This window comes from Tachyglossus aculeatus, chromosome X4, assembly GCF_015852505.1.
Source record: "Tachyglossus aculeatus isolate mTacAcu1 chromosome X4, mTacAcu1.pri, whole genome shotgun sequence".
Taxonomy (NCBI): domain Eukaryota; kingdom Metazoa; phylum Chordata; class Mammalia; order Monotremata; family Tachyglossidae; genus Tachyglossus; species Tachyglossus aculeatus.
Window position 1 is genome coordinate 27,665,568 of NC_052098.1, and position 24,058 is coordinate 27,689,625.

The window sequence follows — 24,058 nt, forward strand, 5'->3', positions numbered from 1 at the left end:
TCCATGGAATGTAGGGGACAGAAGCCAGATTGGAGGGGGTCGAGGAGAGAGTTGGCGTTGTATACATGTATACATATACATGTGTGTATTGAGAGCATTTTAGGATGTGTTGCCATCTGTATCACCACCTGACATCTCTGGTTGGCTCACAGATGGCTTCCAAGTGATGATTGGCTGGAAGGGCTGGGAAATGGAGAAGCTTGTTCCAGGCCTGTGACTTCCCATACCGCAGGGTGCCTGTTTCCTGCTTAATGCAGTCCTATGGAAGTAGCAATATTTATTGAGCACTTGTACAGTGCACTGTACTAGGGGCTTGGGAAGGCCAGATTAAAGAAGCGACACATTCCTTGTCTCCAAGGAACTTACCCTCTAAAGGGGGAGACCAACACTAAAGTATCTGCAGTGAGAGGTGTCCAAATATATAATTGAATAAGCACATTTTAATGAGTGCTGAGGATGATGGCTTATAAGTTCATAAGTCCTCAACCCTGTCTTGCTGTAGGAAAGGGACTGCAGCTACAGTGACAGATGAATTCATAAGGCCTTGAAGTTCACATAGGTTCGATCTTTGAATCCAGCTGTCATCTTGATATTCCCAAGAAGCCACAGAGAAACACCCCATCTACCATGGTTGTGCCTTCCTTCCTTTTCCCTCTTTCTCTCCTCTATGGATCTCCTCCATCCTCTCTTATGGGACAGCCCTTTGTCCTTTCCCGATTTTACCTCCCCTCTGGAATTTCCCCTCATTTGAGTGTCTTGGGGGATTATCTGCATCCATCTCTGGGAGTGCCATACCAGCATAATGTTTACTAGGAGGAGAAACTGACTAAAATGTTTTGCCCTAAATCTTGCAGAGTATGTCATGAAAAGGGCAAAGAAATAATCCAGGGTGCCTACCCACAGGGCTTTTCTTTTGGATCCCACAGCCTTGTGAAATACATTTCAAGACATTATGAGGTAGGAAGATCATAGAGGATACAAGACGTATGTCCTGCTCAGGAATGTGAAAGATGTCTTGGAACTTATTTGGAAATCACAGCAATGTAGAATTACATAAGACTCATCCAACAGAATTCAAACTAAAAATATTACATCACTAGCACAAATTCATAATGCTAGGTCACCCCCAACCTTGCATTTTCCAACCAGCTTTTTCATAACATCACAGTTGTGAATCTTTGGGAAGGCAGCAAGGTTTTCAGACTTTTCTAGGAGCTAGACCTATGGACTCAAGATGATAACGATAATAATAATAATGGTATTTGTTAAGCACTTACTATGTGCCAGGCACTGTTCTAAGCACTGGGCTAGATACCAGATAGCCGAGTTATACATTGTCCCTGTCCCACATAGGGCTCACAGTCTGAATCCCAGTTTTACAGATGAGGGAACTATGGGCCAGAGAAGTTAAGGTCACACAGCAGATATTTGGCAGAGCTGGGATTGGATCCCATGACCTTCTGACTCCTAGGCCTGTGCTCTATCCACTTGGTGATAAGATCCCTTTGCCCGTACACATTTATAATTCTACCATTGAACTTGTTTTGCCGAGACTGTCCTGCCGCAGATACTACCTAAAGGTACAGCTGTCTATGAGAAAGGCTATTAAGTTCCAGGTGTCCTTTCCACAGCTTTCCTGAGTAGCATAGGCTCATTACCAGTACCAGCTGCTTCCTACAACACTTGCACTTTTGGCAGTCCTGCCTCTTCAAGTCAGAACAATTTTGTTAATTTCTTACATTTCTTGGTTCTTGGCCTGACATTGAAAAAATGGCACCTTTCTGGGAGGACTACTCCAATAAATAATAAGGATGTCTCCCCTATATAAGCACCATTTTCTCTCTTCTCACTGATATGACCAGACCTACTGAGTAGTCACCCCTCTCAGAGTTGCATCTGGAGAGTTTCCATTACTCTACCAGTCTCGACTACGGGAGGGAGAGTCAAGCAGAGGCCTACCCATTCCATTCCTAGCTTGGACAGTGGCTAGCAAGTGGAAGGCAGTCTGGTACAAATGAAAGCTCACCTGTGCTGGGCAGCAGCGGCATGAGAGAGTAGAGGGTGGAGACTGAAGTTTACAGCGTGGAAGGAGGCAATCGTAATCCACTTCCAAATTTTTAACAAAAAAACTCTATGTATACACTGCCAGAACGACTGCAGATGTAGGTAGGTCGTTCAGGGAGAAATGTGTCCATTGTGTCATTAGGGGTTGAAGAAAATTTGACAGCGTAAGGCGACAAGTCATTCACATCATGACAGATATTTCAAAAGTACCTATAAAGTGTTGCTCTACTGTATGAGAAAGTTAACACCCACAGTACCTGTCCTCCAGGAGCTCACAATTTAAGACGTTTCAGTATCTCCTAACTTAAAAAAAACCTTCCCTAATATTTTAATTTTAAATTTATTCCCCTTTTTTTTTGAAATCTTGCATATTGCTTTCCAAACTTTCATACTTTAGACTAAGCAAATGAGCAAAGAAAAATAGGTGAAAATATAGATGAGCAACTGATTATCCATTTTGATAGAGAAAGCCTGAAAACAATTGCTCATCTTATGATCAAATTGAATTCGGCACAAAATAAGCACCTCAGTTCACCCCCTCAATTTCCTACCCAGACAAATGAACATTAGATATAGGATGTTTCCGGAACAAGATTAGATGAGAAAGTGAATTGGATTCAGCTCCAATAATTCATCAGCTGTCTTCAGCATGAGACAGAAGCTCAACCTTTTTATTGTTTTTGACATGTTATGTATGAGTTATGTATAACAGAAACCCAGGTGAAATAATAATAACAATATCAAATGAAGAAAAATAGAGAGAAGATGGATGTGAGTGCTTTACCTAGGAAAGATATTGTTCTTAAGCATTATAAAAACAATTCAGAATTCTAGGGATGCTGTCATTTTCAAGTGGTTAACCATAGGGTGGTTATCACTATTTAGGATATATTAGATGCACATGCTATGTGGAATGTTGTAGATTGTTCAGCATTCTGCCCTCCTAGTGCTACATTCTGAAGTTGGAACAGACAGACTAAGATCAGAAGCAATATGGAGTTGAGTGGGGCGAAAGAAATGAGAAATATCCAGAAGTTATGAGATGGCAAACATAGCCCAGATTTCATTGATTCTGAAAATGTACATTTGCATCACAAATGAGGAGTACACAGCAATGGCAGTTGTTAAAAAGCTGAATATTGAATAAAGTACTTTTTTCTGTGAAGACCTTTTCTCAACCTTCATTCTGGAGACATTTATTATAATTATTAGTAGTAATAGTGTTTAAGTATGTACTGTGTGCAGAGCACTGCACTAAACACTGAGAGAGTACTAGTAGTATTTATTATGCACTTACTTTCTGCAGAGCACTTTATTAAGCCCCAGCAACAGTTGCAGCATCTGCCAGCCTTATGTGAAGGCCTCATACTGTGGCTGCTGTTCTCTTTCCTGCTAGGGTGGTGGAAGGCAGGACAGGATGGATTCTCCTCAGTGGCATGGAAGGGAGCCAGTGTCGGGTCTTGGGGGCGAGTAGTGTACCAAAGTGTGTGTGTGTGTGTGTGTGTGTGTGTGTGTGTGTGTGTGTGTTTGTAATGGGGGGGATGCTGAGAGCATGTGGGGGCATCTTTTAACTTTAGCCCAGTAGGCACAGATCATGTTGGGAGCGGGGTCCGACAGCGGCAAGAAGGAAGGCGACATTTACCAAGGAATGCTTTGCTCAGCTGTGGCGGAAATTATTGGAATGAATGTTTTCTTGGAAAATTAAATTTTTTGATTGTGGAAATGTGTGTCCAACAAAATGTTTTCCAAACCAAAGGCATACTTACAAAATCCCTGCCAATGTAGAGGTCTGGATTTAACTTATTTCCCTTAACTCTGTGTGAATGGAACTATTGACCTCACCAGGTGCAGTCTGAATTGACCCAATAACATTCTGGTATCTATTTATGTAGAGCCTATTTTGAAAAGCAGAAACACATCATTTTGGTATTTGTTAAGCACTTAGTATGTGCCAGGCACTGTACTAAGCACTGGGGTGGATACAAGCAAATTGGGTTGGACACAGCCCCTGTTCCACATGGGGATCACAGGCTCAGTTCCCATCCCCATTTTACAGATGAGGAAAATGAGGCCCAGAGAAGTGAAGTGACTTGCCCAAGGTCACACAGCAGACAAGTGGTGGAGGCAGGATTAGAACACATGACCTATCTACTATGCCGTGTTGATTCTATGGGCAGAGGAACTGCTGTCTGTCAGTATCACCTTGACCTTCTTGCTGCCCCTAGATAATTGCTACTGGACTAGTACCCTAACACCTAATTATTCACTGACTATATAAGAATGAAATAAATCCAAATCAATTCTTGTACTCCTAACTTCTAAGAAATGCAAGAAAAACATGCCCCATTTATGATGTGGGGGCACCATTTTGTGGGCATCTTGCCTTTTGCAGTGAACTTTTTAATTCAATCTTTTCAGTGTGGATTTTACTAAGTCTTAAATGTAAAGTAATAGCAGTAGTAATAATAATAATGATATTTGTTAAGCACTTACTATTTGCCAGGCACTGTACTAAGAGCTGAGGGGGAATACAAGCAAATCAGGCTGGACACAGTCCCTGTCCCACGTGGGACTCACAGTCTCAATCCCCATTTTACAGATGAGGTATCTGAGACCCAGAGAAGTGAAGTGACTTGCCCAAGGTCACACAGCAAACAAGTGGTAGAGATGGGGTTAGAACCCATGACCTTCTGACTCCCAGGCCTATGCTTTATCCATTAGTGGTTGTATTAGGATTTATTGAGCACTCATTTTGTGCAGTATACTGTAGCAGGTGCTTGGAAAGTACAGAATAAGGAGCTTATGCAATAATGGAGGAGTCAAATATATGCATATTTTAAAGAATAATCAAAATAAATAAGTGCATTGCTGGAAAAGAAAATATCTAGCTGCTCCCAAGAAATGTTACTGCCATAGCAGATTTGAATTTTCTCAGGAGGAATGAAATTTATAGTAAACAGTGCAGGATTTCACAAGTAAGTCCTTGACTCTTGTAGCATCTGAATGCAGTCAATTATGTACAGCTGTCTTTTATTTCCTTGGATTTGTTTGGCCACTGACTGACCTCATGACATCTGAAAGACACAGGTGATGTTGCATGCATTACGCTGAGCCCACAGTGTGACATGATGACATCACACAAGCCATTTGGCAGAAGGGACACATTAAATTTTTGACCCACTTTCTCAGTGGTACTTTGTAAAAAGTGCCATGGTGGTGGGAGTGGCTTCTGGGCCCAAGTGTATTTTTGAAGGGAATTTCTTTGTTAAAATTACATTTTTGACTCAAATCTGCTTGAGGCAAATATAACATTAAATGCCAGTCTATTGTTAGTAGAGAGCTTGCTGATTACACAGAGCCAGTGTTTCTGGAAACGTGCATCACTAGTTTTTCCCCTTAGATTGTTCCAGAAACATTTATGTCATTCTGCTGCCTCTTTGACAGAGAGCATTTCAGGCTGTTGACCCTTCATCCTTGCCTCCACTTCACCCTGCTTCTTAAGGCGGGGACTCAAGATAGCCTCAGTGTCCACTTTCCTCCTGCCCCAAAGTATGTACATCATTACAGATGATTCACTGCAGTGTTCTTCTACTACCCTAGAGACTAAGTGGATTCAGTACACGAAGATACATGAAGGCACTCCTTCCTTGTCTTTGTATCTGAGTCATCAATCTTAAGGCATCATTCATTTACAGAGTCAGGGGAAGGAATCTATCATTAGGGAATTGCTTACTGATAGGAATTTTCTCAAGGGAAATCAGTGAACGACTCCAGAGTGTGAATATGCCAGAGTATGACATAAGCATCAACTCCAACTGTGCATTACTATTTATAGTACACGTTGCATTTTATATTTAGTGCCACCACAATGACTTCTGATATCACTTGGGAACTACTCTGAAAAATGTCCCCAAATACCATGTCCCTGAAGGAGATTGGTTTTATGCGCCTGTCTGTCATTCTTGTGAGGCCAGAGGATCCCACAGCAATTACGGTCTGATTCAGCAGTGGGTAGTTTCTGAGGAAGAGTAAGGAACTATGGTATGTATGAGAAGCAGCGTGGCCTAGAGGAAAGAGCTCAGGCCTCGGAATTCGGAGGTCCTGGGTTCTAATTCCGGCCCAATGTAACTGCGATGAGCATCATTTGCTAGTGTTCATTAATTCATTCAATTCATTCAATCGTATTTATTGAGCGCTTACTGTGTGTAGAGCACTGTACTAAGTGCTTGGGAAGTACAAGTTGGCAATATATACAGATGGTCCCTACCCAACGGCAAGCTCACAGTCTAGAAGGGGGAAACAGACAACAACAACAAAAAATTAACAAAATAAAATAAATAGAATAGTAAATATGTACAAGTAAAGTAGAGTAATAAATCTGTACAAACATATATACAGGTGCTGTGGGGAGGAGAAGGAGGTAGGGCAGGGGGGATGGGGAGGTGGAGAGGAATGGGGTGCTCAGTCTGGGAAGGCCTCCTGGAGGAGGTGAGCTCTCAATAGGGCTTTGAAGGGAGGAAGAGAGCTAGCTTGGCGGATGTGCGGAGGGAGGGCATTCCAGGCCAGGGGGAGGATGTGGGCCGGGGGTCAATGGCGGGACAGATGAGAACGAGGTACAGTGAGGAGGTTAGCGGCAGAGGAGCGGAGGGTGCGGGCTGGGCTGTAGAAGGAAAGAAGGGAGGTGGGGTAGGAGGGGGTGAGGTGATGGAGAGCCTTGAAGCCGAGAGTGAGGAGTTCTTGCCTGATGCGTAGGTTGATTGGTAGCCACTGGAGATTTTTGAGGAGAGGAGTAACATGCTCAGAGTGTTTCTGCACGAAGATGATCCGGGCAGCAGCGTGAGGTATATATTGAAGGGGAGAGACAGGAGGATGGGAGATCAGAGAGGAGGCTGATGCAGTAATCCAGTCAGGATAAGATGAGAGATTGAACCAGCAGGGTAGTGGTTTGGATGGAGAGGAAAGGCAGATCTTGGTGATGTTGCAGAGGTGAGACCGGCAGGGTTTGGTGACAGATTGGATGTGAGGGGTGAATGAGAGAGCAGAGTCGAGGATGACACCAAGGTTGCGGGTTTGTGAGACGGGAAGGATGGTAGTGCCATCAACAGTGATGGGAAAGTCAGGGAGAGGACAGGGTTTGGGAGGGAAGATAAGGAGTTCAGTCTTGGACATATTAAGCTTTAGATGGCGGGCAGACACCCAGATGGAGATGTCTTGAAGGCAGAAGGAGATGTGAGCCTGACGGGAGGGAGAGAGAGCAGGGGCAGAGATGTAGATTTGTGTATCATCAGCATAGAGAAGATAGTTGAAGCCGTGGGAGTGAATGAATTCACCAAGGAGTGAGTGTAGATAGAGAACAGAAGGGGACCAAGAACTGACCCTTGAGGAACCCCTACAAAAAGGGGATGTGAGGGGGAGGAGGAGACCGCAAAAAGTTGCATTCATTCGTTCATTCAGCGGTAATGTGCTTGGATCTCTATGCTTTGGGCACTTGGTATTAACTCCACCCTCAACCCCACAGCCTTTATGTACCTGTTCATAATTTATTTATATTATTATAGCTCTTTGTGGGCAGGGAAAATGTCTACCAACCCTGTTATATTCTACTCTCTGAAGACCTTAGTATAAGTTCTCTGATCACAGTAAGCCGTCAATAAGTATGATTGATTGATTTATGTCCGTCTTCCTGTCTAGACTGTAGGCTTATTGTGGGCAGGGAGTGTGTCCACCAGTTCTGTTGTATTGTACGCTCCCAAGTGGTTAGTGCAGTGCTTTGTACACAGTAAGTGTTCAGTGAATAAGTTCTGGGGTAGATACAAGATAATCAGGTTAGAGAAAGTCCCTGTCCCACATGGGATTCACAGTCTCCATAGGAGGGAGTCATACTTAATCCCCCATTTTATGGAGGAGGAAACTGAGGCAGAGAGAAGTTGTGACTTTCAGGCAAGTGGAAGAGCTGAGATTGGAAGTGGAATGTGATGTGTATAAAAGGTCCAGGTCTCACAGCCTTAAAGATAATTAGGCATCACAATTGCACTGTATACAATTGTGGCATTTGTTAATTGCTTACTATGTACCAGCCACTGTACTAAGCTCTGGGATAGATATCAGGTAATCAGATTGGACACAGTCCATGTCCCACATGGGGCTCACAGTTTTCATGCCCATTTTACAGATGAGGTAACTGAGACACAGAGAATTTAAGTGATTTGCCCAAAGTCATACAGCAGACAAGTGGCAGAGCCAAGATTAGAACCCAGGTCTGGCATGAATCTTGAAGCCATGTTGGCACCAGTAAGTGTTTGAGCCTCCTGAAGGACACAATAACATTGTTCATTCAGCTTTTTCTCCATGTTTATTCTTGCACCACTGGATAATGTGTTTCTTATGTAACAAAATTTAGTAATGCCATTCAATCTTTTGTTGCTGATGTCGATTCCTGGTTATGTGTAGGGTTGGCCAGATATGGGTTGGTTAAAATCTTAAGATTATTGCCCATCCATAGTGCATTGCTGATTCTAACAAGCAGTTCATAATCATTTGCATTTCTCTGTGTGTGTGTGTGTGTGTGTGTCTACAGCATTGTCATCAATTTATAGGCGTAAATGGTATTTCAGGGACTCTTTCAGCTCTACAGGCTGAGAGCATATCGAGAGTTTCCCAAAGGATAAGAATCTTCTTTGGATACCAATTTCCAGATGCCCTGCTGTCACTTCAAGCATAGCTACATGCAGTAGCTTGAATGGACTAGACCTAGTTCATAACCCCACTTTACTCCTTTGGTGATGGGAAAAGGATCTGACAAGGCCCCTCCAATTGAAACCCAGCTGACAATATTACTGTGGAGTAGTTTGGGGAGCTTGACAGGGTTTTCAGGGCAACCAATTGCCAGAAACCACATCTAAGGTGTCACATATTTTCCACTAAGTCTTTGAACAACTTTTTGAGGCCTTGCTATGTTTTTCCACATTTCTCTCATATCTCACCTGCTGCTAAGGTCATTTCTGCTGTGTCCCCTTGTGGTTTGAAGCCATGTTGTGATTTGGAAAGGGTGTTGTTACCACTGTTCTTCAGTAGTTCATCCAAGAGTGCCCTGGCGAGAATATTGCCAGCAATTGAAAGCTTTGAGACTCCCACAACAATTTCTGTAGTTGGTCTTCTCCCCTTTGAGGACGGTGATAATGATGACTTTGAAATACTGTGACATTTCACCAGTTTTATGTATGTTGAGAAAGAGCTGTGCTTATTAGCTCATTATGGGTAGGGAACGTTTCTGCTGATTTCTTGTATTGTACTCTCCCAAGTGCTTAGAACGGTACTCTTTACATAGTAAGAGCTCAGTAAATATCATTGATTGATTTTAGATCTCTGCCTCTATAAAATATTTGTAGAAATTATTTAGTGTCTTCTCTCCAAATAATTGAAAGCTGTGTACTATATCTCATTGATATTTTCAATGTCAGTGTGTGGTAGTTAGATAAGTAGAGTAGTATTTTCTGCAGAGTTCCTAGGCTAGAGAAATGAAATTTTAAAAAAGTTATCACTTTTCATGCTAAAGAACAGCTCTGAGGACATTTGAATTTTCAAAGCAACTTTTGTATTCTGAACATAGAATGTATTCAATAGGAAAACGGTAATAAAATCAATTGGAATTGTCATTCAAACTGAACATAGATGGACGAGATGGGGAAAATGAATTCCACTGTACTGATTTATTTTCAAGATATACAGAAGCCACACAATCCTCATCTGCAGTGGATCCAAGTGAGTCTGTACTATTTAAGGAGAAATTGTTACATTGTATTGGTGTTATATTTAAGTGGAACTTTTCTATCTTTCTTGACAGCGACAGTTCCAGTGAATTTTTTGTATCAATGCCTCTCTCCCCCTCTAGACTGTAACTGTAGACTGTGAGCTCACTGTTAGGTAGGGACTGTCTCTATATGTTGCCAATTTGTACTTCCCAAGCGCTTAGTACAGTGCTCTGCACATAGTAAGCGCTCAATAAATACGATTGATGATGATGTAACCTTAATAATAATAATAATAATAATAATAAAGATATTTGTTAAGCACTTACTATGTGCCAAGCACTGTTCTAAGTGGAGTAGATACAAGGCAATCAGGTTGTCCCACATGGGGCTCACACTTTTAATCCCCGTTTTACAGAGGAGGTAACTGAGGCACAGAGACGTTAAGTGACTTGCCCAAGGTCACAAAGTGGACAAGTGGAGGAGCCGGGATTAGAACCCACATCCTCTGACTCCCAAGCCCATGCTCTTTCCACTAAGCCACTCTACTTCTCTTGTTGTGGGCTGGGAGCATGTCTACCAACTCTGTAAGATAATATTCTCCCAAGTGCTTAGTACAGTGTTCTGCACAGAGTAAGAACTCAATAAATGTGATTGATCAATTGGTGATCAGTTCCTCCAGAATAAACTCAATTAGATGTGTGGAAATGACTTTGGCCATTGTCAGAAAAGTTAGGTTTCTCTGATGGGCAGAATGGGTATAATTTGCAGAACTTTTGTTATATGCCATGTTTTTTAAGCAGGGTATTCAAGGATTAAAGTTGAATATAACCTTCTTTATCCGTTACAGAATATCACTAAATGCCCAATGGCTGCATGCACTCAACCAAACAACAAATGTTGTGTGGTTTTCACTCCACTGCACTCTTATGAATTTTCAACATGCCATCAAATATTCTTGATTCTCATTCATATTTAGGACTTTTCCTTCTGTTACTATTTTATATGATTTCATGAAGAGTCTGATTCAAGGTTAGGCTTCCTGTGTTGATAGGGTTGTTGATTTTCTTTGTAAATTCTTAATGAATTAGCCAACTACCTATGGGAATATTGGTTGGGATTGTTGTGGTAGCCCAAGGATGCTTGTGCCTGAAGTAATGTTAGTTATTCATTAATATCTGTTTACATAGGATTTACATGGACTAGAACACCCTCCCTGCTCAGCTTTGCCAAGCTGCAGGTCAATCCTATTTCTAAGTCGTTCTAAAAAGCTATCTTCTGCAGGAGGCATTCCCTGATTCATTTTCTCACCTTTCTGGTCATACTATGGCTTAGTGGCAAGAGCACGGACTTGGGAGTCAGAGGTTATGGGTTCTAATTCCGGCTCCGCCACTTGTCAGCTGTGTAACTTTGGGCAAGTCTCATTTAACTTGTCTGTGCCTCAATCACCTCATCTGTAAAATGGGGATTAAGACTGTGAGCCCCACGTGGGGCAACCTGATTACCTTGTGTCTACCCCAGAGCTTAGAACAGTGCTTGGTACATAGTTAGCGCTTACCAAATACCATTCTTCTTATTATTATTACCACCCAATCAGCCACCTCAGAGCACTTATGCCCTTATGAGCGTGTATCTTGTTTATGGCTTTATGTACCCCCTTGTGTTTCAATATTTACAACCCAGCCCATACACTCTGCTCCTCTGCTGCTAACCCCCTCACTGTGCCTCGTTCTCACCTGTCCCACCATCGACCCCTGGCCCACGTCCTACCTCTGGCCTGGAATGCCCTCCCTGGAATGCTCTCTTCCTCCCTTCAAAGCCCTACTGAGAGCTCACCTCCTCGAGGAGGCCTTCCCAAAAGCCCCCCGCTTTTTCCTCTCCTCCTCCTCCACCCCTCCCCATCATCCCCCTCCCTCTGCCCTTCCCACTTCCCCTCCCCACAGCACTTGTATATATTTGTACATATTTATTATTCTATTTATTTTATTAATGATGTGTATATAGCTATAATTCTATTTATTCTGTTGGTATTGACACCTGTCTACTTTTTTTTTGTCTGCCTCCCCCTTCTAGACTGTGAGCCCGTTGTTGGGTAGGGACTGTCTCTATGTGTTGCCGATTTGTACTTCCCAAGTGCTTAGGACAGTGCTCTGCACACAGTAAGCGCTCAATAAATACGATTGAATGAATGAATGAATATTTATACTCTTCACACTTTTAGCTCTTGTTCATTGTTGTCTACTTGTCCTCTCCGTGAAACTATAAGCTTCTTGAGGGCAAAGATCACATCTTGTACTTTTATATTTCCCTCAATGGTGCTTGGTTCAGATTAGGTACTCTCCTGAGTGGCATCAATGATGAAGCTTATAGTACCTATTGATGAAAACAGGATTTACTGTTGGCATCATTCCCCAGTTCAGTAAATGTATGACCAGCAGTCTGTGTACTATAGTAGAATCAAAGATATTTGCTATGTGCAGTATACTATGCTAAACAAGGGGCATTTGAAAAGTAAACAAATTTGACAAGGTAGAAGAATCTTGCATGGCTTAGAGATAGGGATTCCTATTTGCTCCCATTCTGGGGGCCACACACTCTGAGGGAAAATTTAGTCCTGGGAAACACAGAGACTGTTATGCAGTCACACATGCCCAAAGAATTATGTATAGTATTAGTAGTACATATTAAACAACTAGTGTGTGTAAAGCACTGGAGTAAGCTCTAGGAAAAATGTATGGGTGACAACTAGATGTGGTCCTTCGCCCTCCAGTGGTTCGCAAACTAAGAATAAAGTGGGAAGAGGGAATTGACACTGAAGCAAAGCAACATAAAAGACAATGACAGCAATAAAAATGATAAGAATGGTAGGGGACTGTGGCTCCAGGAGGGTTTTAGCCCTCTTAGGGCTCAACACAACAGTCATAGCCACCTCCACAATCTCAGTCTTTTCAACATTCTAAAGGTTAAGAAGACCTCATGCTGCTAGAGTTTGTTTACCCTTTCCCAGCCTAGAGCTGGGACTGATGGGTAGTTCTGATGGCATTTTGGCCGGGTGGCTCGTCTCCTGAGCTGCAAGTGTTGGTGGTCCGGTGGAGAAGATGGCGGGGGACATCAGCGGCCTTCTGCGGCTTCACCCTTCCTGGTCTGTGGTAGGAAAGCATTGGAAAAATGCATACCTAAGGAAGAAGCTGAGAAGGGAAGTTAAAAAAATAAGTAACTTACCAGAAACATGAAAACTGTTAAAAAAAAAAAAAAGCACCTCCTAACAAGACCAGGTAGAATGCATGCCCCAGAATGACCATGACAAGACGCGAAAAGGGTGATCAAACAGAAACCCTGCTTGGCTAGCTGATAAAAAGACCACATAAGAGGAAAGGTCATCCTTTCAAAAATGGAAAACTCATTCTAGAAAGGAGAATAGCGAAGTCCATTAACGGGGCAGGTCAAGTGCAAATAGGATGATCTGAAGCTCAGTGACTGGGCTGAAAATTAGCAGATGAGCTTCAGTGTAAACAAATGCAAGGTAATACACCCAACTAGGGTAAAAGAATCCAAATTACAGCTACAGGATGATGAGTTTAGAGAAACGCAGGAGGTAGAATGGCCTAGGGGAAAGAGTGGGGAACAGGGAGTCTGAACAGGGAGTCTAGAGATCTGGGTTCAAGTCCTGACTCTGCTGCTTGTCCACTGTGTGATCCTGGACAAGTCACTTATATTCCGGTGCCTCAATTTCCTCTTCTGTAACATGGGAATAAAATATCTGTTTTCCTGTCCACTTAGACTGTATGGAACAATGACTGGGTGCAAACAAATTATGTTGTAACTTTCCCAGCACAGCATTTGGCACATAGAAAGCACTTAAGTTCCAAAAGAAATCTTGAAGTCACTTGTTGACTGTTCACTCATTTAGTCAGCAGTGTTTTTTCAATCAGTCATTTGCATTTATTGAGCACTTACTGTGTGCAGAGCACTGTACTAAGCGCTTGGGAGAATACAATATAACAGAGTTGGTAGACACATTCTCTGACCACAACAAGCTGACAGTCCAGAGGGGAAAACTGCACTGTGTACTGTACTGAATACTGTATGGTTTTTGAAACGGTAGTGTGTTGGGGAGTGTACAATAAAAGTATAAGTCACAGTCTCTGCCCTAAAGGAGTTTAAAGTCTAATGAAGGAGCTTACATTTCAGTTGATTGTGCATTAAACTTAACAGGCCAACTCTGTTGGACACCATTAGGAAAGAGCTAGGAAGTGAAGCGAAAAGCAATAGTTTGTCGTGATATGAAACTAATAACTGCCACCTTTCTTCCCGCCACTGAGGGTCCTTGCTCTCAGCATGTTCCATGCTTACCAGGCAGGGAAAAAAATCTGCTCTCCTGTGCACCCACAGCATGAAGCCTCCACAAAACCTGAGAAGACAGGTGGCCATGGGTGTGCCCTGAACTCTGATCTGCCCCTCTAGCTACAGCACCTTATTGATTTTGTTTATACTTTTTCCGGGTTCTGTTTCAATGTTTTGTCATTCAGTCAATCAATCAATCAATCAATTAATCACATTTATTGAGCACTTACTGTGTATTAAGGTCTTGGGAGAGTACATGTGTCTGTGATGTGTCTGTCTCTAATCCCTTCTCCCAATTTGTATTATTAGAATGTGAGCCCCCTCAAGAGACAGGAACCATATCTAATTCTCTTTTGTGCATTCTCTTCCAGCACTTAGTACAGTGCTCCACACTCAGTGAGCTTAATAAATACTATTACTACTAACACTACTACCACCACCACCACCACCACCAAGGTTCATGTTTTGCAAGGTTTAGGGATGAGCAATCAAGACGATCAGGAAATTGACTAAAATTCTTTTAGGATGAGCTGAAAGGGTCGTGATGCTTCAGTTTGGAAAGATGCAGTCTGAGAAGGAACATGATTGAAGTCTAGACTAGACCTGAGAGTTTCCAGTTTAGGGCTGAGAAAATCCCAGATAATGCCTTTCTGTCCTATTAGCTTTTTGTGAATCCTGCCCTACCCCAATTTTCATCCCCACTAAAGCCCCTGCCCTCCTCGCTTTCTTCCCACCCCCCCAGCACCGCACCCATTCTCCCTTTCACACATAATGGCACCTTTGGCTTTGCAGTACTTCATTTAGGTTGTCAATAGTAGTTGAAAATGATTAGGTGATGCAAAAATGTCTTCTGTTACACATAGTTATTGCTATGAACTGTGTCACAGTGCATACATTGGCAGCTTTTCTAAGAAAAAAAGTATTTCAGGACCTTTTAACTAAACCAGTTAAGAAAAGTTTTTATCCATTTATTTAACTTTGATAACCTTCCCAATTGCCTACCTAAAATTATATTGAAGAGTTCTTTCCAAAAGTTAAATGGATTTCTTCCTGGCTAATGACTGGTGTACCTTCCTACTATTCCCAATATCTGTCAGAAGGAAAATGCTTTTATAAAACATTTTCTCGTGAACCTGAGCTCAAGAAAACTTCGTTTTTATCTCCTACAGAAAGTGAGTGAGAAGGTTGGAGGGGCCGAAGGAACCAAGCTAGATGAGGACTTCAAAGAAATGGAGAGGGTAAGTGTGTTTTTGCAATCCTTGAATTTTGAAGTCGGAGAATTTGAAGGGGAATGGGAAAATTGTCATGGGATAATCCAGTGCTTATTTTGCAGTCACTGTTTTATCTGAGCGATTTTCATTATTGTTTTTCATCTTAACTTTACAAATGAGAAGGTAATCAGGGCCAGGGATAGTCTTAAGAATGTGCTTTACTGAACAACACATAAGTGTAAAAGCGAGTGTTCTAACTCATTGTTTTAATTTCAAAATCTGAGATGCTTGAACAGATGAAAAATTCTCTCCATTTCAAATACCAATCAATCATTGGTATTTACTGAGTGCTTACTGTGTGCATCGCACTATACTAAGAGCTTGGGAGAGCACAATACAATGGAATAGGTAGACATAATTCCTGAACACAAGGAGGTTACAGACTAATAATAATAATAATGGCATTTATTAAGCGCTTACTATGTGCAAAGCACTGTTCTAAGCGCAGGGGAGGTTACAAGGTGATCAGGTTGTCCCACGGGGGGCTCACAGTCAATCCCCATTTTACAGATGAGGTAACTGAGGCACAGAGAAGTTAAGTGACTTGCCCAAAGTCACAGAGCTGACAATTGGCGGAGCCAGGATTTGAACCCATGACCACTGACTCCAAAGCCTGTGCTCTTTCCACTGAGCCACACTGCTTCTCTGAGCCATGCTGCTTCTCCAGAGGGCAAGACAGCCATTAAAGTAAATTACACATGGAGTAAGGGTGAAAATCATAGTGCTGAAGGGCTTCAGACGTATTTGCATAGGTGACACAGAAGGGAAGCATCAGTGGCATTTACTGAGTTCTTACTGTGTGCGGAGCACTGTACTAAGCTCTTGGGAAAGTGCAATACACTTGAATTGGTAGATTCAATCCCTGCCCACAAGGAGCTTATAGTCTAGAGGGGGAGACAGGCATTAAAATAATTACAGTTAGGGGAAAGTGTGGAGTATAATCAATCATATTTATTGAGTGCTTACTATGTGCAGAGCACTGTATTAAGTGCTTGGGTAGCACAATATAACAATATAGCAGGCACATTCCCTGCTCACAACGAGCTTATAGTCTAGAGGATAAGGATATGTACATAAGAGAAGTGAGGGAACTCTATGAAAATGAGGAGAGTGGTGGTCTGGCAGAAATTATGAGGGAAGAAATTCCAGGCCAGAGGGAGGACATAGGCAAGGGTTTGGTGGTAAGAAACATGAAATCAAGACACAGTAAGTTATATCCTTTAAGATTTAAAGAGGGGGTGAAATGGTTGTACCTTCATCATCATCAGTGGTATTTATTGATTGCTTACTGTGTGCAGAGCACTGTACTAAGCACCTGGGAAAGTACAATATGACAGTTGGTATACACATTCATGGTTATTAGTAACCACTCAAGCACATTTTCTAGCCAAATGATGCCTAGATTAACCAGTACTTATTCAGTCTCCAACATGTGCATTGCCTCATTTCAGCAACAAATTGCCTAGTAATCTGTGTTTCCAGCATTCAAGTGTGAAAGGGAAATGGCTTTGGTGACATGTAAAAGCTAAATTCAAAACAAAGCAAGATCACACAAACCTATATGGTGTTTTAAAATTAATCGCTTTAGACTTTTATTTTCAAATTTTTGCATTACTTGCATGTGGATGGATTGCTCAACCAATCTCATGGTGTCAGCTGCAATTGTAAATCCACCTCACCAATCCCAGCCTCTTTTCTGTTTTACAACTACATTTCTTCCTGCCTCCAGGTCACACCCAGAATATGCCCAAAACTGAACTCCTTATGTCCCCAACTAAATCCACCCTTACTTCAAACTTCCCCACTCTAGTTAACAATACCACTCTCAGTGCAGTCTTTTTTAAAAAAATTGTATTTGTTAAACATTTACTATGTGCCAGGTACTGTACTAAGCACTGGGGTAGATAGATACAAACTAATCTGGTTGGACACAGTCCAAGTCCCATGTGAGGCTTACAGTCTTAATCCATAATTTACAGATAAGGTAACTAAGGCACAGAGATGTTAAGTGACTTGCCCAAAGTCACACAGCAGACACGTGGTGGAGTAAGGCCTAGAATCCAGGTCCTCTGACCCCCAGGTCATACTCTTTCCATTAGACCACACTGGTTCTCATTTGTGTAATCTTTGATTCCTCATTGACTTCAAAGCTCTCCGCCAACCCTTTCCCCACAATTCTCACTACACACTCTTACCAAATGAATTTACTCACCCTCACCACTTCCATCTCCAGCTCCTGGCTAATGCCTCCACTTTGCCTGGAATGCCCTCCTTTCTAATCCACTAGGCCACAGTCGTTGTCTCCTCCCCCCGCCCCATTTTTACAACCCTCCTGAAATCCTACTGTCTCCAATTAATTTTCTTCTCCCTGTCATATCCTCCCAACTATCACCTAAACAGGTATGTATTCTGAACCACCCATACCACTTATTCACATATCAATTTACAAACACAAATATTTAAACACTTATTTCTGCAATTATCTATCTTTCCAGTCCCTTTTTCCTACTAACTGTAAATTAGTGTTCCCTGTTAGAGTTTTCAGGGCATGGATCACATCTTTTACCTCTATTGTACTCACCTATATGCTTAGTACAGTACTGGGTACACAGTTGCACAATAAATATTATTGACTGAATGTTATCAAGTAACTGCAATAAGAACCATTAAATATTTCAGTGCTGAGTTAAGCATAACCACAAGCAATGTTTTTCTCAAGGCCTAAGAAGATATGCATTTCCTAGGTCCAATGTTTTAATTCCTACTGATAGATTTGTACTAGACAGGCCTTTAAATTGGCCTGTCAGATCACTGGAGAGCTCATGTTTGTCATCAGCCTTTCTGATGAGTGCATAGCTATGATCAATTAAGACTGGAAAAATTGGATAATTTTATGGCTGGATTAAATTATTGACATGGAATATTGCAATTTATTATTATGCAGCCAACTATGATTGTTCAGGGAGCTGGCTTCCAAGGCTGTTGTTTAACCATTTGCTCCCCTCCTCTTCTTCCTTCCCCTTCCTACCTTCTGTCCACCCTTTGGCCACTCTGCTGCTGTTCCTCCAGAGGGAGGACCAGTGGTGAGTTTGCAGGGCTTTTAATAAAGTCCCGTCAAGAAAAAAAAATAATTCAATTCCTACACTTTATTTTCCAATTAAAAATAAATTCAACATTGTATACCGTTTGGAAGAGTTTGTGTTCGCTGTCAAGCAGCAGTGGAGAGTATTGCTTTACGCCTACAGGCAGGTTTGGCAGCTGAATTCAGTAAGACGAAACTGAAGAACCCCAGTGGTACATGCAGGTAGAGGCATTTGAAATGCAGGATATTACACTCCCACGTTCGGTGGTTTACTGCTACATCAGTGCAAATCAGGATGTGCTCTTCTATTTGGACTCAGGCCCCAGAAGAGGGACATTCCCTTTTGGAACCCCGCAAATTGCCTTGATTCCTTGAAGTTCTATTAAATGGTCCTGTGGGAAAAGGCGATAGAAGCTATTGGATAAAATGTGGTTTGGCGGCTTATCTAAGTAAACATAGTCTCTTCTTGCCATCCTTCTCCCCTGCTAGTATTACTAATTTGGCTGTTCAGTTGTTCCGAGGTGGGTATTTGTCCGTGAGCGCATGTAGATGATGACCTATGTTAGTTCTTACATAAATTATTCTTAGACAATTCTACATCTTATACCATTATGCGGATCTATAGATTTTCAAGATGGAATCCGATCCTCTGAGAAGAGCACCCTGAGTCAGTAATCGCAAATTCAATTCTCAGCCCAGATATTAATTCTCCATTTCTCCAGTAAAGAGTAAAAATGATACGAAACCATTCTACTTCTTACAGGCCTGTGCGGTTTAATAAGTTGACAGGACATGCCAGGGAAGCAGCATAGCCTAGTGGAAAGGGCACAGGCCTGAGAGAGGACCTGGGTTCTACTCCTGGCTTCACTACTTCCCTGCTGTATAACCCTGGGCAAGTCACTAACTTCCTGTGCCTCAGCTTCTTTATATGTAAAATAGGGATTCAATATTTATTCTCCTTCTTTTGCACTTAGATTTACACACTTTATTCACTCCACCGTCAGCCCCACAACACTTATGTACATAGCCTTAATGTATTTAATTTATGTCTGTCTCCCCCTCTAGGCTGTAATCTCCTTGTGGGCAGGGGACATTTATTCTAAATTTGTTATATTGTACTCTCCCAAGCACTTAGTATGGTGCTTGGCACACAGTAAGCCTTCAAAAAATATGATTGATTCAATCAATTAATTGATTGATTCCCACATAGACTCTGAGCCCCATGTGGGACAGGAACTGTGTGCAACTTGATTATGTTGAAGCTACCCCTGTGGTTAGTACAGTGCTTGGTACATAGGTAAGCCCCTAACAGTCACCACAATTGTTACAATAAATTATTGATGAGTCTAAAGCCGTATTGTTGACTGAAGGGAGATGAGAGCTGCAGAGTCACTCTTAAGTGATGGCTCCCCTTATTGCTATGTTGAAGAGCTGGAGCAATAGCAACTTACCCAAAATTAAGGTGTTTAGGAACCCCAAGAATTTGAACTTTCCTTCATCTTCCTTTTCTGAACACTACCAAGGAAAGAGAAGGCAGCAGAAGCCCAGATGTGTGTTCTATGCATTAGTTAGGGGTACAGAGTACTAGGTTTAGTCAGGTGTGTTAGAACGTATTGCTCTCCACTGGGCTTCATGAAATGCTATTTTATCTAGTTAGCAAACCACAGAAGCCAGCTTTCATTGCAAGCTTTTGGGTTCATCATAAATTGATCTGGGAAGAAAGAAGGGCCTTCTGTATTTTACTGAAAAGCGTCCTGCTCTCTGCTCACGTCTGGCAGATCTTTCTTCTCGTCTGTCATGCTTCACTACATATTCTGTATTCTCTGAACTGCCTGACCATTAATGTGAGGCGTCCCATGGGCATTGAGATTGGAGTCTAGGCAACAAAGAACCACAAAGCAGCTTCATAAGGAATGTTTTACTCTGGATTTGAGATCTTATATCATTTTTCCTTTTTCTTTTGTGTGATGCTCACATAAAAGCATGTAGACTCACCTTTCCAAAACCTAAATAGAATCACCTTTCCCCAGAAGGTTTTCAAATTCTGGGATTTTATAATGTAGCTTTTTGGGGGTTTTTTTCTTAGAGGTACAATTAGGAATCCTAATTTAATAAATAATACCACTCTGAAAAGCAAGCAGGGATTCTGGAGTTTGTTTCTCTAATCAAGCACAAAATACACTCTCCAGCTGATAAATACAAAAAAACTCCAGTGCACCCATCTTAACCCTGGAACCATCTTCCTCAAGGAGCCATGGTAATATAATAGTGTGGTTATTTGGTCACAGTAGGAACCGGACACAGTAATTCAGCCTCTTCATTCAAGTACAAAAATCTGAAATTGCTTTAAAGAATGATATTGGCTATTTACAGGCTCCAAGTGTAGGCACCTGGTCCAGATGCCTGCAGGATTTACTAAATGGGGAAGCAAAGCTTCCAGATTAAAAAAAAATTGGAGTGAGTTCTGATATTTTTAACTGACATTCCCGTTTCCTTTCAGTGGTATCCTTGAGTGTGTTCCAACTGGGCCGAAATATGCTGCCATACAAGCAGACAAAAGCATCTTCTCCTTTTGATTGAGTCTCAAGAAAAAAAATATTCCCTCCTTAGATATTCTCTAGCAGAATGAGCACATTAACTGTATGTGAAGCAAGCAGTAGCAGTTAATATAGATCTACATATAATTGGATCACATACATCTCAAATATGGTTAGAGAAATTACTTCTTTGAACATTCGTTTGTCATCAGATAATGGAGTGTGGCTATATGATGATGATGGTATGTGTTGTGTTACCACATGCACATAAAATTTGGTGAATAAAAACATTGCAGTGACATTCTATCCAGAATGCCGATTGTCAGAATAGTATTCTCTATTTTCCAAAACACATAGTCCACCTTGACTACTGCATCTGCTTCCTTGCTGACTTCCCTGCCTCCTTTCTCTCCCCACTCCAGTCCATACTTGACTCTGCTGCCTGGAACATTTTTCTAAACTTTCAGTCCATGTCTCCCGACTCCTCAAGAACTTCCAGTGGTTGTCCATATATCTCTGTATCAAATAGAAAGTCCTTACTACTGGCTTTAAAGCATTCAATAAACTCGCCCACTCTTGTGTTACTTCACTAATCTCCTACTTCAGCTCAGAAAGCACACTTTGCTCCTGCAACACCAGCTTAGTCACTGTGCCCTGATCTTGTCTACCTCACCACCTACCCAATTCCCAAATTCTTCCCCTTGTCTGGAACTCCCTTCCCCTCCATAATAATGTCATAGCTCCTCCAAGAAGCCTTCCTCGATTAAGCCCTATTTTCCCTAGCCACCTCTTTCTTCTGTGTCATCTGTGCATTTATATCTTTGACCTTTGGGCATTTGATATTCACCCCACCCTCAACCCCACAGCACTTATGTACATATCTATAAATGATATGTTTGTTATTTATTTCTATTAGTGTCTGTCTCCCCGTATAGACTGTAAGCTTGTTGTGGGCAGGAAACTCTGTTGTATTGTGCTCTCCCGATCACTTAGTACAGAGTGCTCTGCAAACAGTAAGCATTCAATAAATACCATTGATGATGATCGTGGAAACACATTTTATGTAAGAACTGAATATCCACAAAATCCCCCAGCACACTTTCCCTTCATGCTTCACAGCCTCTAAAGAGATAGTGAAATAAAATAAGATGGATAGTCTTTACTACTGGCCTGGACAATTGAATAATTGGCTGCCTTCATGGCTACCTAGGTCACAGCTCTTCAAAGGTGTAGAATTCCTCAATAAGAATTGATGAGTGGCAAGGTTTATTTTTATCAGTGCTTGTCAGGTGCTTCTTTTGTATGTGCTTTTCATAATGGAGTGGAAGACATTTGTCTAAATTTTCTACAGGCTGCTAATTAACTTTGCAATGGAAACCTCAACACTTACAAGTTAACACATTTTTGCCAATCCAAATGAAACTGTTGAATGCTTCTAATTTCGTTGCAGTACTGTACATGGCTCTAAAATTTCTTTGTTAGTATGAGTTAGATGCACTTCATGGGTGAAAGTGCTACTACTATTTTATTTATTTTTATGGTATTAAGTGCTTACTATGAGCTAGGCACTGTACTAAGCACTGTGATAGATACAAGCCAATAGTGCTGTAACCTTGGCATTATCCTTGACTCTTCTCTCTTATTCAACCCACTTATTCAGTCCATCACTAAATCCTGTCAGTTCCACCTTCACAACATCGCTAAAATCCCCCCTTTCCTCTTCATCCAAAGCGCTACAATGTTAACCCAATCACTTAGCCTATCCTGCATTTATGGCTCTATCAGCCTCCTTTCTGACCACCCAGCCTCCTGTCTCTCCCCACTCCAGTCCATACTTCACTCTGCTGCCTGGATCATTTTTCTATAAAAACATTCAGGCCACGTTTCCTCATTCCTCAAGAACCTTTGGTGGTTGCCCATCCACCTCTGCGTCAAACAGAAACTCCTCACCATTGGCTTTAAAGCACTCAATCACCTTGCCCTCTCCTACCTCACCTCACTACCCTCCTACTACAACCCAGCCCACATACTTCGCTTCTCTAATGCTAACCTTTTCACTGTACCTCGATCTCACCACCAGCCTCTCTCCCACGTCCTGTCTCTGGCCTGGAACGCCCTCCATCCTCATATCTGACAGACTCTCCCCGCCGTCAAAGCCTTATTGAAGGCACATCTTCTCCAAAAGGCCTTCCCTGACAGCCCTCCTATCCTCTTCTCCCACTGCCTTCTGCATCCCCCTGACTTACTCCCTTTATTCATCCCCCTTCCCAGCCCCACAGCACTTATGTACATATCTGTAATTTTATTTATTTATATTAATGTCTGTCTCCTCCTCTAGACGGTAAGTTCATTGTGGGCAGGAAATTTGCCTGTCTGTTATTATTTTGTATTCTCCCAAGGGCTTTGTACAGTGCTCTGCACACAGTAAGAATCAATAAATATGATTGACTGACACAGTCCATTTCCTACATGAGGATCACAGTCTTAATCCCCATTTTTCAGGTAAGGTAACTGCGGCAAGGTAAGTTAATTGACTTGCCCAAGGTCACACAGCAGACAGGTAATGGAGTCAGGATTAGAACCCAGGTCCTTCTGACTCCCACGCTTATGCTCTATCCACTAGACCATGCTGGCTTCTCATGCTTTTATGTTCAGTTAAATCTGCACAGAAGTCCACCCAAGAAATTAAGTGGTTTTGAAGTGTTTCAGAATTTAAAAGCATACTAAGCCAATTTATTCTGACAGTTTGCCTCTCACGTCTCATTTGCCTTCCCTTTTATGCTCCTGATGGCCTACTGAAGTGCTTCTCATTAATGCAGATTGAGAATGACCTCTATCTTAGAAACCAGAGGCATAATGAGTAAAGGAGAAATGTCACTGTCTATAAAGAGGATTGAGGCCAGCTGAACTCTGCCTTCACAAGGTGGAATCAGAGCAAATGGGCTTAATTAAAGTATGAACAGAAATTAAGGCATTCCTAAAAGTCTTTGAGATATATTTCAACTGTTTTAG

At 41.9% G+C, this 24,058-nt stretch overlaps 1 protein-coding gene and 1 non-coding gene across 4 annotated transcripts in view; both read left to right on the forward strand.

Moving 5' to 3' along the window:
• The window catches only part of SH3GL2 (SH3 domain containing GRB2 like 2, endophilin A1), a 150,252-nt gene that overhangs the window by 95,504 nt on the left and 30,690 nt on the right, over positions 1–24,058 (forward strand). For all 3 annotated transcript variants that reach the window (XM_038769902.1, XM_038769903.1, XM_038769901.1), the window contains one exon: positions 15,326–15,394. In XM_038769902.1, coding sequence (XP_038625830.1) covers positions 15,369–15,394 — 26 coding nt within the window. In that variant the 5' untranslated portion in view covers positions 15,326–15,368. The remainder of the gene's footprint in view (positions 1–15,325; positions 15,395–24,058) is intronic.
• Positions 1,879–2,016, forward strand: LOC119948326. Its single transcript, XR_005456730.1, has one exon. It is a non-coding gene; the product is annotated as a small nucleolar RNA SNORA7 (small nucleolar RNA).